At 44.2% G+C, this 15008-nt stretch overlaps 1 protein-coding gene across 1 annotated transcript in view; it reads right to left on the reverse strand.

The window, feature by feature from the left end:
• The window catches only part of XPO1 (exportin 1), a 101170-nt gene that overhangs the window by 30969 nt on the left and 55193 nt on the right, over positions 1 to 15008 (reverse strand). Inside the window, exon 3 of the mRNA XM_040429734.1 lies at positions 12246 to 12347. Coding sequence (XP_040285668.1) covers positions 12246 to 12347 — 102 coding nt within the window. The remainder of the gene's footprint in view (positions 1 to 12245; positions 12348 to 15008) is intronic.

A 15008-nucleotide genomic window follows, 5' to 3' on the forward strand; every position in this document is an offset into this window, starting at 1 on the left:
GACGCACCTAGGTTTTTGAGGAGGAAAATAAGAAAAAAAAAATTTTTAACCAAAAGGTGTGCTTTTGGTGGATTTTGAACTAATGATCTGTGGATGACGCACTCTTATGGGGGATCTGTGGATGACGCACTCTTATGGGGGATCTGTGGATGACGCACTCTTATGGGGGATCTGTGGATGACGCACTCTTATGGGGGATCTGTGGATGACGCACTCTTATGGGGGATCTGTGGATGACGCACTCTTATGGGGGATCTGTGGATGACGCACTCTTATGGGGGATCTGTGGATGACGCACTGCTATGGGGGATCTGTGGATGACGCACTGCTATGGGGGATCTGTGGATGACGCACTGCTATGGGGGATCTGTGGATGACGCACTGCTATGGGGGATCTGTGGATGACGCACTGCTATGGGGGATCTGTGGATGACGCACTGCTATGGGGGATCTGTGGATGACGCACTGCTATGGGGGATCTGTGGATGACGCACTGCTATGGGGGATCTGTGGATGACGCACTGCTATGGGGGATCTGTGGATGACGCACTGCTATGGGGGATCTGTGGATGACGCACTGCTATGGGGGATCTGTGGATGACGCACTGCTATGGGGGATCTGTGGATGACGCACTGCTATGGGGGATCTGTGGATGACGCACTGCTATGGGGGATCTGTGGATGACGCACTGCTATGGGGGATCTGTGGATGACGCACTGCTATGGGGGATCTGTGGATGACGCACTGCTATGGGGGATCTGTGGATGACGCACTGCTATGGGGGATCTGTGGATGACGCACTGCTATGGGGGATCTGTGGATGACGCACTGCTATGGGGGATCTGTGGATGACGCACTGCTATGGGGGATCTGTGGATGACGCACTGCTATGGGGGATCTGTGGATGACGCACTGCTATGGGGGATCTGTGGATGACGCACTGCTATGGGGGATCTGTGGATGACGCACTGCTATGGGGGATCTGTGGATGACGCACTGCTATGGGGGATCTGTGGATGACGCACTGCTATGGGGGATCTGTGGATGACGCACTGCTATGGGGGATCTGTGGATGACGCACTGCTATGGGGGATCTGTGGATGACGCACTGCTATGGGGGATCTGTGGATGACGCACTGCTATGGGGGATCTGTGGATGACGCACTGCTATGGGGGATCTGTGGATGACGCACTGCTATGGGGGATCTGTGGATGACGCACTGCTATGGGGGATCTGTGGATGACGCACTGCTATGGGGGATCTGTGGATGACGCACTGCTATGGGGGATCTGTGGATGACGCACTGCTATGGGGGATCTGTGGATGACGCACTGCTATGGGGGATCTGTGGATGACGCACTGCTATGGGGGATCTGTGGATGACGCACTGCTATGGGGGATCTGTGGATGACGCACTGCTATGGGGGATCTGTGGATGACGCACTGCTATGGGGGATCTGTGGATGACGCACTGCTATGGGGGATCTGTGGATGACGCACTGCTATGGGGGATCTGTGGATGACGCACTGCTATGGGGGATCTGTGGATGACGCACTGCTATGGGGGATCTGTGGATGACGCACTGCTATGGGGGATCTGTGGATGACGCACTGCTATGGGGGATCTGTGGATGACGCACTGCTATGGGGGATCTGTGGATGACGCACTGCTATGGGGGATCTGTGGATGACGCACTGCTATGGGGGATCTGTGGATGACGCACTGCTATGGGGGATCTGTGGATGACGCACTGTTATGGGGGATCTGTGGATGACGCACTGTTATGGGGGATCTGTGGATGACGCACTGTTATGGGGGATCTGTGGATGACGCACTGTTATGGGGGATCTGTGGATGACGCACTGTTATGGGGGGAGGAATCTGGATGATGCACTGTTACGGGGGGAGTTCTATGGATGATGCACTGTTATGGGGGATGTGTGCTGTGACACTTAGGGTCATGAGGGGGGCCAGGATAAGATGCTATATGTGTGGATGACACACATATAGCATCTTATGCTGGTCCCCCTCATGGCCCTATGTTTCACAGCATTACAGTACTTTATTCTTTGTATGTAAAGTCTTTCTTTAATCCTGAATCAATCGCTCTCCTTTTGATAAACTAGCTGACACCGATATATCGCCAGCCGCTATGCTGCACAGGGTGGCCGGCGATACATCAGTTACAGTGCGGGGAGGGAGGAGGCGCTGGACGCAACTGTGCACAGAAGTCTTTGTATGTAAAATCTTTCATTATTCCTGAATCAATCGCTCTCCTATTGATAAACTAGCCTAATCGCCTGCACCAGTACTCACTATGAAGTCACGCTCCTCCCACTTCATTAATTGGGGGGGGGGGGGGGGGGAGGGAGTGCGTCTCATAAAGTGAAAAATACGATAGATATATATATATATATATATATATATATATATATATATATGTTACTACCTATCCCCTTCTACCAAAAATATACTAAACCCTGAGAAAACATTGGTCCTTGCTTTTTTTTGGGGGGGGGGGGGGGGGAGGAGTGTCTGCGGTAGCTGCATTTTTTTTTTTTTGTCCCATCACTAGAAGGGACTATGCTTGTCTACAATATGGAGTACAACAGGACATGTTCTATAATTTGTGGAACAGTCATATGGATGCAGACAGCACACAGATGAACCATAGAAATTAATGGATCAGTGTGCAAAAAACTGATGGGCGCGCTTTAGTGCTGTCCTAGCCGTTTTACTGGCTAGGGCAGTGCTAAATCCCGCCCATAAGTGCCGGTGACATCACAGGGCTTCCAGGCAGCCCCATGAAGAGCCTGGTACGTCACCAAATCTCCAAAAAAAAAAATGCCTTTGCCCTGCGTGATTTAGCGCAGGGCAAAGGAGAGCATTGGCGCAAGTCAGTGGGGCTGCCTGGGTAAAAATGGAGGAATGTCCGGGTTCAGCTCTGAACCCGGACAACCCCTTTAAGGGCCCATTCAGACTTGGATCCATTCATCTAAGTGGGGCCGCAAAAGATGCTGTCCGCATCCACGGTTCCGTGGAACACTGGAAAATATTGGATTACACTTACCGGTAATCTGGTTTCTTTGAGCCTATGACAGCACCCCTGGCCTGGAGAGACCGCCTCCAACTCCTCAGGACAGGAACCAGAACCACCTTTTAAAGGAGGGAATCATACCCTCCATCACCAGTCCTTTTCTCAAGAACTAACAAACAAACATTTTAAAAACCTAAGGCCCCATTCACACGGGCGAGAATTCCGTGCGGGTGCAATGCGTGAGGTGAACACATTGCACCCACACTGTTTTCAGACCCATTCATTCAATGGGGCTGTTCCAATGAGCGGGGATTTTCACGCATCACTTGTGCGTTGCGTGAAAATCGCAGCATGTTTTATATTCTGCTTTTTCTCACACAACGCAAGCCCCATAGAAATGAATAGTTCTGCGTGAAAATCGCAAGCATCCGCAAACAAGTGTGGATGCGGTGCGATTTTCACGCATGGTTGCTAGGAGAGGACCCCATTAAAGTCTATTCACTGTATTTTCCCTTATAACATGGTTATAAAAGGAAAATAATAGCATTCTTAATACAGAATGCTTACTAAAATGTGCCTTTAGGGGTTAAAAAATTAACTCACCCTATCCACTTGTTCGCACAGCCAGCATAGTCTTCTTTCAGGACCTGCAAAAGGACCTTTGACGTATTCTCTCACCACGTGGCGAGCGTGATTATGTCAAAGGTCCTTTTGCAGGTCCTGAAAGAAGAAGACAGACTATGCCAGCTGCGCGATCAATTGGATGAGGTGAGTTATTTATTTTTTAACCCCTCAATCAACATTTTAGTAAGCATTCTGTATTAAGAATGCTATTTTCCCTTATAACCATGTTATAAGGGAAAATAATAAAATATACAGAACACCTAACCCGAACTTCAGTGAAGATGTCCGGGTTCATGTCTGGGTACCACATTCAGTTTTTTCTCACGCGCGTGCAAAACGCATTGCACTCGCGCGAAAAAAAGCTGTACATCAGAACGCAATTGCAGTCAAAACTGACTGCAATTGTGTGCCTACGCGCGGGTTTTCTGCAATGCACACGTGACGCATCTGGAGCAAATCCGGGACACCTGTGTGAAAGAGGCCTTAGGCATGACGGATTAGGTCTGGATGCGTTCAGTGAAACTCGCACCATTTTGCAAGCAAGTTCAGTCAGTTTTGTCTGCGAATGTGTTCAGTTTTGTTCCACATGGGTGCAATGCGTTTCGATGTGGGTGATAAAAAAACTGAAGGTTTACAAACATCTCTTAGCAACCATCAGTGAAAAACACATTGCATCCGCACTTGCTTGCGGATGCAATGCGTTTTTTTCAGTGAAGCCCCATTCACTTCTATGGGACCAGGGCTGCGTGAAAAATGCTAAATATAGAACATGCTGCATTTTTCACGCAACGCAGAATTCATGCGTGAAAAAAGAACACGCTCATGTACACAGACAGATTGAAATAAATGGGTCAGGATTCAGTACAGGTGTTATGCGTTCACGCCACGCATTGCACCCGCGCGGGAAAACTCGTTCGTGTGAAAGGGGCCTAAGGGTACTTTCACACTTACGTTAAAGTTTTCAGGTATTAAGTTCCGTCCTAGGGGCTCAATACCAGAAAAATTATCAGTTTTATCCTAATGCATTCTGAATGGAAAGCAATCCGTTCAGGATGCATCATGAGGTCTTCAGTTCAGTCCTTTTAAGTTATTTGGACGGAGAAAAAACTGCAGCATGCTGCATTTCTCTCTCCGGCCAAAAATCCGGAACAATTGCCGGAATGCCGAATCAGGCATTAAAATTAAAAGCAGTGTGCCATAAGCTCCGACAGCCCGCTCAAACTGACCAATAACAAGGCCCCTTACTGTAAGGAGCCTTGTTATTGGCTGTCTCAGGCAGCAGCAGCATCGCTGCACTGCCTGTGCCGTTCACAGTGCTGAAGAATGGCAGGGAAAATTCTAAGGTGTATTGGTACACCTTAGACTTTTTTCAGGGAGTAAAATGGCCTGAACAGGCAGGCGTCCATGTCGCTTGTACAGGCGTCAGTGCGACCTCTGTCTGAACCACAATACGGGATTCACACAGCTGGTGCCCGTGCATTGTGAACCGCTACCATACGGTTGTCTGAATAAGCACTGAGATGACCTGTAAACTCTCCTGACATGTCTGTTTTAACAAATTGTAATCCCCCATGTAATAAAACTTCTGGAACATTTATTATGACTATGTTGTGATGTTCTTCTCTTATACCTGCTAGAAGTTTATGGGAAAAGGTGGCTTTTACCAGTTGGGGGTGTGTCCTTGCATGTTCTGACATTTGGCAGTGTCAGATTGTACAGGGACACATTCCCAATTGATAACGCCCATCAGTACATTTATCCATAAACGGCACAACACAGTCAAAACAATAGATGCTCCAGAACTGTTGCATGGGGGGTGAAAGTAGTTACTAAAGCAGACATGTCAGGAGGGGAGTCTTTTTTTTTTTTTTTGCATTTTTCAGATTTTTCTTTTTTTTTTCTTTCCATACATAAATAATCCATATATACAGGAGGGGAGTCTTTAACAATGGCATATACATTTGTTTTTAGAGAGCATTCTGCTTCCCGATCGTAGGGAACAATTTAACAAAATATACAAGTGCAGTCATAATGTCACTTCTGAACAGTAAAAAAAAAAAAAAAAAAGGGGGGGGGGGGGGGGAGAGAGAGAGACAATACCATTACCTTCCAGGGTGCTGCACAAAGTACTGCAGAGTCACTGACAGCGTTTTCTGTATCAGTTTGAATACCAAGTGGTTGCAGTGATTACTAAAAAGGGACTTTATGTTATCAGTAAGAAAAGGTTTACAATGGTAGGAAATCTTAATACGATACACTTTTGTATCCATTCCTCAGGGATCTTTGCTTGCCGTTATTCAATAGGAACCTTCATTGTTTACTAAAAGACTTGCCCCAGTCATGAGATGCAGGACACACTGCAGGGGAGCTCTGCACTGTTAGGCCGTGGTCACAAAGAGCAGAATTTCTGCAAAGAAACTGTACTATATTGCCGTACCCCTGACAATCAGCTAGTGATAGCCTATCCTCAGTATAAGCCATCAATTTGAAAAAGATGGACAATTCTTTTGAGGTATAAAGTATATTACAGAACCAAAAAAACAGACATACAGCAAATAAGTTTTGCTATAGTTACTTAACAAATAGCAATTTTAAGCATATTACAAAATGTACATATTTGAATACATAAAAGCATAAAGTACACAACTTGCTATTTCACATTCCAAAAGATTCACCAAAAATACCCCAAAACACTATTTGAAGGCTACATTTATGCACACTACTGTCTCCATGGTTGCAGACTTCAAACACCTGTTGAAGTCTGTCAGCCTCCATTCTTGACCCCCCCCTCCCCCTCCAAAAAAAACCTGTAAATTATATATCAAACTCAAGTTATATTTAAAATCTGGCTTACAATGGCTCCTCCAGCAAGATATGATTTATATAACTAACTTGAAACAAGTCGATATTATCATCTTTTTCATATCTCCACATGACCACCAGGTAAGTGGTTACTACAACATACATTACTATACAATTTTAGATTCCATAGTGGACATTATGAAAATAAATTAAATTTAAATAGTCTCTTAATAGAACTTAAATTACACAAGAAAAGGGTTTCTGTAAAGGCCAACCAGTGCAGCAATACCTGAAAGGTAAATTTGGCAGATTCTGCTAATAATTTGACCCAGAATAAAAGTTTTTACGGCAAGAGGTTAGTCATTAGATGACAAAGTTGATCAATATAACTTCAGCCAAAGGGATCATAGAAGCAGTTCACACAATGTGCAAGCGACATAACTGCAGCTGGATGCTGTTGGGAATCTAGAAAGGACATCACAACAGATGTCTAGTCCACCTATGTGTTCACAGAAGATTGGTGGCTTTTGTTTTGCTTTACGGCTCATGCACACGACCGCGGTTTTGTGGTCTGCAAATTGCAGACCTGCAAAACATTGATACCAGCCCGATGCATTCCGTATTTTGCAGAACAGAATCCCCATAACCAACCAGTCCTAGAAACACTAAGGTAATCTTTAAAGGGTTATCCCGGAATTAATACTGAAGACCTATCCTCAGGAGAGGCCATCAATATCACATTGCCTGGGGACTGACACCTAAGATGCCAGCGATCAGCTGTTAGAAGAGGCCAGGAGCTCTGTCAGTGCTACAGCCTCTTCCTAGGCCATGTGATGTCACCAAGCACAGCTGCTATACAATGTACTGGGCCAGATGAACTCCCCAGAGGCCGCCACCATCACCAGAGCTCCGGTGAGCGCCATGGCTTCCCAAAACAACTGAAAGGCAAGGAGACAGGACTCAGACACCTGCCGATGTGATAGGTCATCAATATTATTTCCCAGAAAACCCCTTTAAAAGTAACTAAACTGGTAACATACTTGTAAGAGGCCCCTAGGGCCTTAAGAGCGAATCCACACAGCTATGAGCATATATACACCGATTTTGCTATAGCAGGGATGGTATGCCGATGGGAACAGAATGATACAAATGGCACCCAGCAGACCACATTGACTATAATAGGGTACGTCAAGTTTCCATTACGAGGCGAGGCATGGCATTTACCAGAAAAATAGAGCTGCATTCTGTGCCATTTTGTCCAGAAAAGTTAATGGAATATGAAACTGTGCCAACATAGATGTGAACTAAGCCTAAGGCTCCATTCACACATCCGTGGTGTGTTGCGGACCCGCAAATTGCGGATCCGCAACACACCCGCCCAGCACCCTATAGAAATACCTATTCTTGTCCGCAAGCTGCGGACAAGAATAGGACATGTTCTATCTTTTGCGGAGCTGCGGGCCTGAAGATCGGGGCCGCGCTCTGCAAATGCGGACAGCACACAGTGTGCTGTCCGCATCCATTCCGCAAAATTGCGGAACGGATGCGGACCCATTTGCGGACGTGTGAATGGAGCCTAAGGCTGGGGTCACACACATGACTGATTAGCTTTTGCGGATTTTTATGCGGAAAATCCATGGCATTGTACAGTACCAGCAAAGTGGATGAAAGCTGAAATCAGCAGCCTGTCAATTTATACAGCGTATTTCCCCCTTCTCAATGGAAAGTGTGAAGTCTGTTGCTGTTCCACCATAAAAATAGCAGGTAATGTGTGCAGTTTTATTGCAGAAATGCAGCAAAACTGCAGTCGATTTTTCTGCTAGATTTTCAGTAATTTGTGAACCCAGCCTTTAAGGCTATGTACACCTTTGGGGGCAATTTTTTTTATTTATTATTGCATTGTACTCATTTTGAGCTAAAATAATTTTTTATTGGTCTTTTTGGATCGTTTCCGTCACACCATGAGCAGACGGACTCCTTATCTCTGCTCTCTGACATTATAAACACTCATTATAGCACAGTTCTTAAATAAGGACTTATGATCTCTCAGTAATTTAGAGATGAGGTTTATAAGATATGGCCCAAAGTGAAAGTCAAACAAGTCACAGGCTGAGTTCACATCAGCATTCAGCTTTTCCATTCTCCTGCTCCGTTAGGTTTCCGCTCAGAGGAAGATTTTTGAAGCGGAGACAAAAGTTGTGCCCGCAGGACTTTTGTCTCCAAAAATCTTCCTCTGAGCGGAAACCTAACTGGCCACATTATAGACTATGGGGTCCGTAGGCTCCGTTCCGCTCAGTTATGTGCCGAATCTGTCTTTTCAGTTCTCCTGCTCCTATAACTGAGCAGGAGAAGGGAAAGGCTGAACGCTGATGTGAACTCAGCCTAAGAAAAACAGTTAACCCTGTGACATCAATATTTTTAATAAAGGCCAATTGAAAATATGATTTTTAGCCAAAATTGATTAACATGCAATCATACAAAAAAAAAATATTGCCTCTGAATATGTACATAGCCTTTAAATCATCTTGGTACTTTGGGAGAACATTTGATATGTCATAAAGAGTTTTGATCAGTGGGAGCCCAAGTGCAGAGATCCCTGTCAATTCCAAAAAACAAGGAGAGAGATAGAAGAGCCGCCAATCGAATCTTTTGATGTTATGACATTTTAAATGTTTCCCCCAAATACAGTGCCACTGTGCAATTCCAAATTTAGACAGACTAGTTTCATAATCCTGCACCAATCCATCTCTCACCTACAAGCTTCAGAACGCCAATTAGCGATTGCTAGTTATTAAAGTATTTTGGGTCTAAAGATTCATAAAAAAAGGAAGCATGAAAAACTCTTCCATCCCTTTAAAAATCTATCACACATTTTTGGACTGAAATATAAAATCATGTTCATAGCTGGATGTGCTCTTCAGCACGGGACGTTAGCTAATGGACAGAGCATGCCAACAGCAAATATGTATGAAAATGATCCCTGTGGCTGAAGTTTGTAAATACTCAATGATATCTATCCACTGGTCCCCAAACCTCCCAAACCCCCACCCCCACCCATGAAACAAAACAATTGATGAACAGAATTCAGTTAAAGGGAATGAAAAGGGTAGACCTTGTGGAGGCCTGCCGTCAAAGCCTAGCTGTGTCAGTTGCACAGGAAGACACCCCTTTTCTTCCTATTACAAGCAATCAACATAATGGAACATTATGATTAATATCAGGAAGCGTTAACAGCTTAATAAATCAAAATTGCATAAAAGCAAAATGTAATAGTGCAGAAAATTTAGCACCAAATCATTTGCAGTTTATGTAAATTGAAGAGTTCTTTACCTGCTGCTTTCTTTCTGTTCCGTTAATCATGTCATTTTTTTCACAAGACAATGATTTTTTTTAATTTTTTTTTATAAAAGTACTGTTGATAAATCAACTTAAAACATTAGTAATGTCTGTCAGCATTTTAACAGCAGAAAAAAAACATCCAGGCAAGTAAAAACTGTTAACTATGGTTAGCACTTTGAGGAAGATTAAACAATGATGCCTTAAAAATAATAAAAAAAATATATTATAAATACACAAATGGGGCGCTTTATAGAATAGGCAGTCAACAGCAAAAACTGGCATACATTGTACACAACTGCAAGATAAAGTCAATTTGAAATCCATTAATTACACACATTTACATTATTGCAAATACGTCAAAATGGTTAATGCATGTGACTTGTGTTGAACAAACCGCCAAATAAACTATTTGTTTGATACACTGTCAGGTCACTGATGGGTATAAAATGTGGTCAGGAGAAGCAGCTCAAAGTACTTCTGGGATTTATAAAAAAAACACTTGCTTAACCCCTTCAGGACCCTGGGATTTTCCAGTCCTAACTTTTATTTTTCCATTTCACATAGCCCTATGAGGGCTTATTTTTTGCAGGACAGGTTGTACTTTCTAATGGCATCATTTACGGTTGCATACCATGTAGTAGGGAGCGGGACAAAAATTCCAAATGGGGTAGAATTGGGAAAAAATGCAATTCTGATAAAGGTTTTTTTTTTTTTTTTTTACACTGTACACTATGCGGTAAAATTGACCTGTTATCTTCATTCTCCAGGTCAGTACGGTTCCAACGATACCACACTTGAATAATTTTTCTTGCGTTTTAATACTGGAAAAAAAAATTAAAACCTTTGAGGAAATTTTTTATTTTTTTTTCATAACCATATTCTGCCCTCTAACTTTTTTGTAGCTATGTGTACGGGGCTCATTTTTTGCGGGACAATCTGTTCTTTTCAGTTATACCAATTTTAAAGTGTATATGATTTTTTGATAACTTTATTAAAAAATTATTGGGTAGTTGAAGTGACAAAAAAAGGCAAGTTGGCTGTATTTAGTTTTCTTTGCTATTATATTTGTAAAAACTTTTTTAAGTCACCTTGGGTGACAATAATTGACAATCATTCGATTGCCCATAGTATTCAGTGATGGCAAAATAGCCATCATTGAAGACTTCATTAGCACTATATCAATACAAGGCTGTCACCTAGTGGCCTGTATTGATATATACATCTAATTGACTGAAGCCTGCATGAGGCTTCAGTCAATTAGATCAAGGTAACAGGTCCCCTGATCTCAGCCGGGGAACGCTGTTACAGGAACGGAAGAGCGCAACTTCCGGTTCTGGTCTGCGCAGATGCAGTGGTCACATTTGACCACGGCATCTGAAAGGTAAGATGTATGCAATCAGCCTTATGGCTCATCGCATACATGTGCTGCAGGTCTCTGCTATTTAAAATAGCAGAGGCCCCACGGCTAAGGCACCGGCTGCGCGGGCGCCATGTTTAGGGATCGGACCCATGACGTACAACTACGTCATGGGTACTTAAAAGGTTAATAATGTATTAACAAAGGTGGCCAACATACAAGTCACAGCAAATAAAACGGTTATGGGACTAATCAAATTTTTTGAGCAACCAATTATTCCTTTCTGAAACCAGATAATTGGGAGGCATCTACTCTGCAGAAAACAGGATTCTAGAGTCCACTCAGCACAGGCATCTCAAAAACACAAGCATTAAAAGGGGTTGTCCGGGATTGGGGACATTGGTGTAATAGTACTAGAGTGACATACATATTACATACATGCATGTCCTTCCTTTGCCACGTATTTCTGAAGTCCCGTTTTCATAAAGGAAATTCTTAGCCGGAAGGGACTGTTTTCTTATACTCTGACGTACCAGGTCTCTTGCAGGCGAGCTGAAGCCTCTTCTACTGGCTGCTCATGGAGCCCGGTGACATCACTGGCACTGATGGCCTGGCTTTAGCACTGCTCTAGCCAGTAAAATGGCTAGGACAGCGCTAAAGCCCACCCATCATAGCCGGTGAAGTCACCGAACACACTGCCGGGCAGAAGCCTCCGCCCGGCAGTGTGTTATTGTAAACAAAAGAGCCTTTGCCCTGCGCGATTTAGCGCAGAGCAAAGGAGAGCATAGGAGCATAAACTGCTCCGATGCTCAAGTCAGAGGGGCTGCCTGGGTGAAAATAGAGGTTTGTCCGGGTTCAGCTCTGGATTCTATACCATCTACACTAAAAAAGGGCCATCGGAGTAAAGCTGGAACCATAGTCCCTTTTAAACATTTTGATTTGTAAAAAATAATCTAGAACTAGTCTTAGCAGACAAAAGCTGGAGCCGAGCAATAAAGCCACCTTCCTCAAAGTAGTGCGCACAACAGTGTAGAGGAGCAAAGCAATTACGGGTATTGTGCTGTAAACGTTTCATGTTCTTACTTTGGTGTTCATGTTCTGTGAAAACTCCAGGATGGTGTCGACTCTTGTCCAGGCGTCAGGATGTTCTTTTAAGTGAGTTAATACTTCCTGAGCCATTCTTTGCTATGATTAAAGAGATAAGCATACCTTTGTAAGGTAAAAATCATGTAGACAGTGGTTATGTACATTATTCAAATGCACCATTTATATGAAAAAAAATAAAAAAAAAAATAACTCATTTTCTACCATTAATAAACAGACTCACCACAGAACATGCCCTAAACTACTCTAATAGTTGGACAGTTTAAGAGACAGACCTAGAATAAGTAATGTGCAAGAGATTGTCCTGTACTATATTATGTCTGATATTTTCTAACAAAGCCAGAGCCCTGTATCTCACATGGATCCAGAGATCTCCTTTTCATTGTTCTGGGGTAGCAGCTCATCAGGGAGTGTCCTTTTTTTAAATCACAGCTCTAATAGTAGATATGGCTGGTGGCAATTAAAGAACTGAGCATGTGTGACCACCACCACATTACATCAGAGCTTAAATGGGTTGGCCACTTTTTGGTTACTGGTAACCAAAGCGTATGCAAGATCAGTATATGGCACTTACCAAAATATTTTTGTGGATATTCTATGCCGTCTGCTAGATTTCATAATCCATGCTGCCTTCTCAGGCAAATCTTCTGTGCTGTTCACACAAAGGTTCTGTCCATAAGATGGCCGCCGATGAAGGGTCATTTGACCAGACATCACGCAGCCTCCTTCATTTACACATACAGCACCTGCACAAAACTCCCAACAGTGCAAATGTAGTGTAATTGAATGGAAGCTGATTTGCCTGGTCACATGACTCACCATCAGCAGCCAGTTTATGGACAGGATTTCCGTGTGTACAGTGTAAAAGAGTTGGCAAAGAAAATGGCACAGAATTTGAAAGACTATATTAGTAAGTGCTATATAATCAGCTTACAAACACATTGGTCAACCGTAAAACAGAAAGTGGCCAGTCTCTTTAAGAATCCATGGCATGCATTGGCATACTGTACAATAACTTTAGAGGAATACAAGTCAGTAAAAACAAAGATGAAAGGGAACCTGTCAATGGGATTTTGTGTATAGAGCTGAGGACATGGGCTGCTAGATGGCCGCTAGCACATCCGCAATACCCAGTCCCCATAGCGCTCTCTGCTTTTATTGTGTAAAAAAAAAAAGAAAAAAAAAAAAGAAGATTTTATCCATATGCAAATTAACCTGAGAGCAGTCCTGTCCCTGAGAAGATCCCAGCCCCGCCCCGCATCCTCAGAATCTCCTCCTTGCTCCCCGATGTAAGAAAGCTAGAGCACCGTAATCTTGCGATGCGCGAGCTTGCGCATGCACAGTGTCCTCATAGTGTTCCTTCCCTGTGCTGGCATCAGCCTCAGGGAAGGAAATGCGCATGCACTAGCTCGCGCATCGCAGGTATACGGCGCTCTAGCTTTCTGACATCGGGGAGCAAGGAGGAGATTCTGAGGATGCGGGGCGGTGCCGCGCTCCTTCATGCTGGACTCATCTCATGTTAATTTGCATATGTATCAAATCTGTTTTTCTTTACACAATAAAAGCACACAGAGCTATGGGGACTGGATATTGCGGATGTGCTAGCGGCCATCTAGCAACCCATGTCCTCAGCTCTATACACAAAATCCAGGTGACAGGTTCCCTTTAAGGTCCCTTTTCATAGGCCAACAAAGCAGAGAACTATCGAAAAGGAAACGTTCTTTTCCTGATAACTGCTTATCAGAGGAGGCGATCAATCATTTCCTCTGTGTATGTAGGGAATCACTGTTTCTGGGCAGGTTGCTGTTTATAAAAGGACAATCAGTTGCCCGGGAACAATGATTTTGGTGTCTGCATCAACAATGCTCACATACAACGAATTTGTGTTTTCTCACTTATTGGGCGATTGGCAGCACTTTTACACAGGGCAATTATAAGGAACCAGTGTCCCGAGGAATGCTCCTTCCTGATAATTGCCCTGATTTGATGGCCAGAGTGAAAGGACCTTCACATATCCTGAAATTCTCTCTTTTGCATCATCCAGGCATTACAGTACCTGGGATTGAGGGGTTGTTGCAGTGACATTAGGACTGAAACTATTCATCGATTTAAAAAAAAACAAAAAAAACCCGATAAAATAGAGGCAAAAAAATCCTCGATGCAGTTTCCCTGCATCGAGGATTCATTTGAATCACGTAACCACGGAGCGTGAGTGAAATGAAGCTTCTCACTCATCGCTCCGTGGCCTCCCGACTTGGCACCGCAGGGCCTTGCGTGCACATAGTCAGCGCGCTGGCTAACGCTGTGTGCAATGTCAGGTCCCTCCCAGTGCCTGCTGGGATGAAGATGCGTCTCCTGCGGACTCCATGTGTCAGCACACGCAGCACTGCCAAGAAAGGCAAGTATATTAGTGGCGGGGGGAACCTGTGATTTGGCATGGAGGGGCTGATCTGATGGCACTGGGGGAGTGGGGGACATGGCAATGGATGGCATGGGAGTCTGGCTCTGATTGCAGCAAGGGAGAGTCTGATAGTGGCAGCCTGGGGGTCTGATTGCAGGCTTGCAGCATGGGGGGACTGATTCGAGGGCAAGGCTGACTGACTTGGAGGGGTCTTATCAAAATGATATGTCACTTTGCAGCATTTTTTGCCCGGATCCCCATTAGTCAATGGGCATCCAGCTATGACAAATGCAGCCAGTGAACTCCGGCAGTCTGATCCTCCACTGGAACAAACTGCCGGA

The sequence above is a fragment of the Bufo bufo genome, chromosome 4, assembly GCF_905171765.1.
Source record: "Bufo bufo chromosome 4, aBufBuf1.1, whole genome shotgun sequence".
NCBI lineage: Eukaryota > Metazoa > Chordata > Amphibia > Anura > Bufonidae > Bufo > Bufo bufo.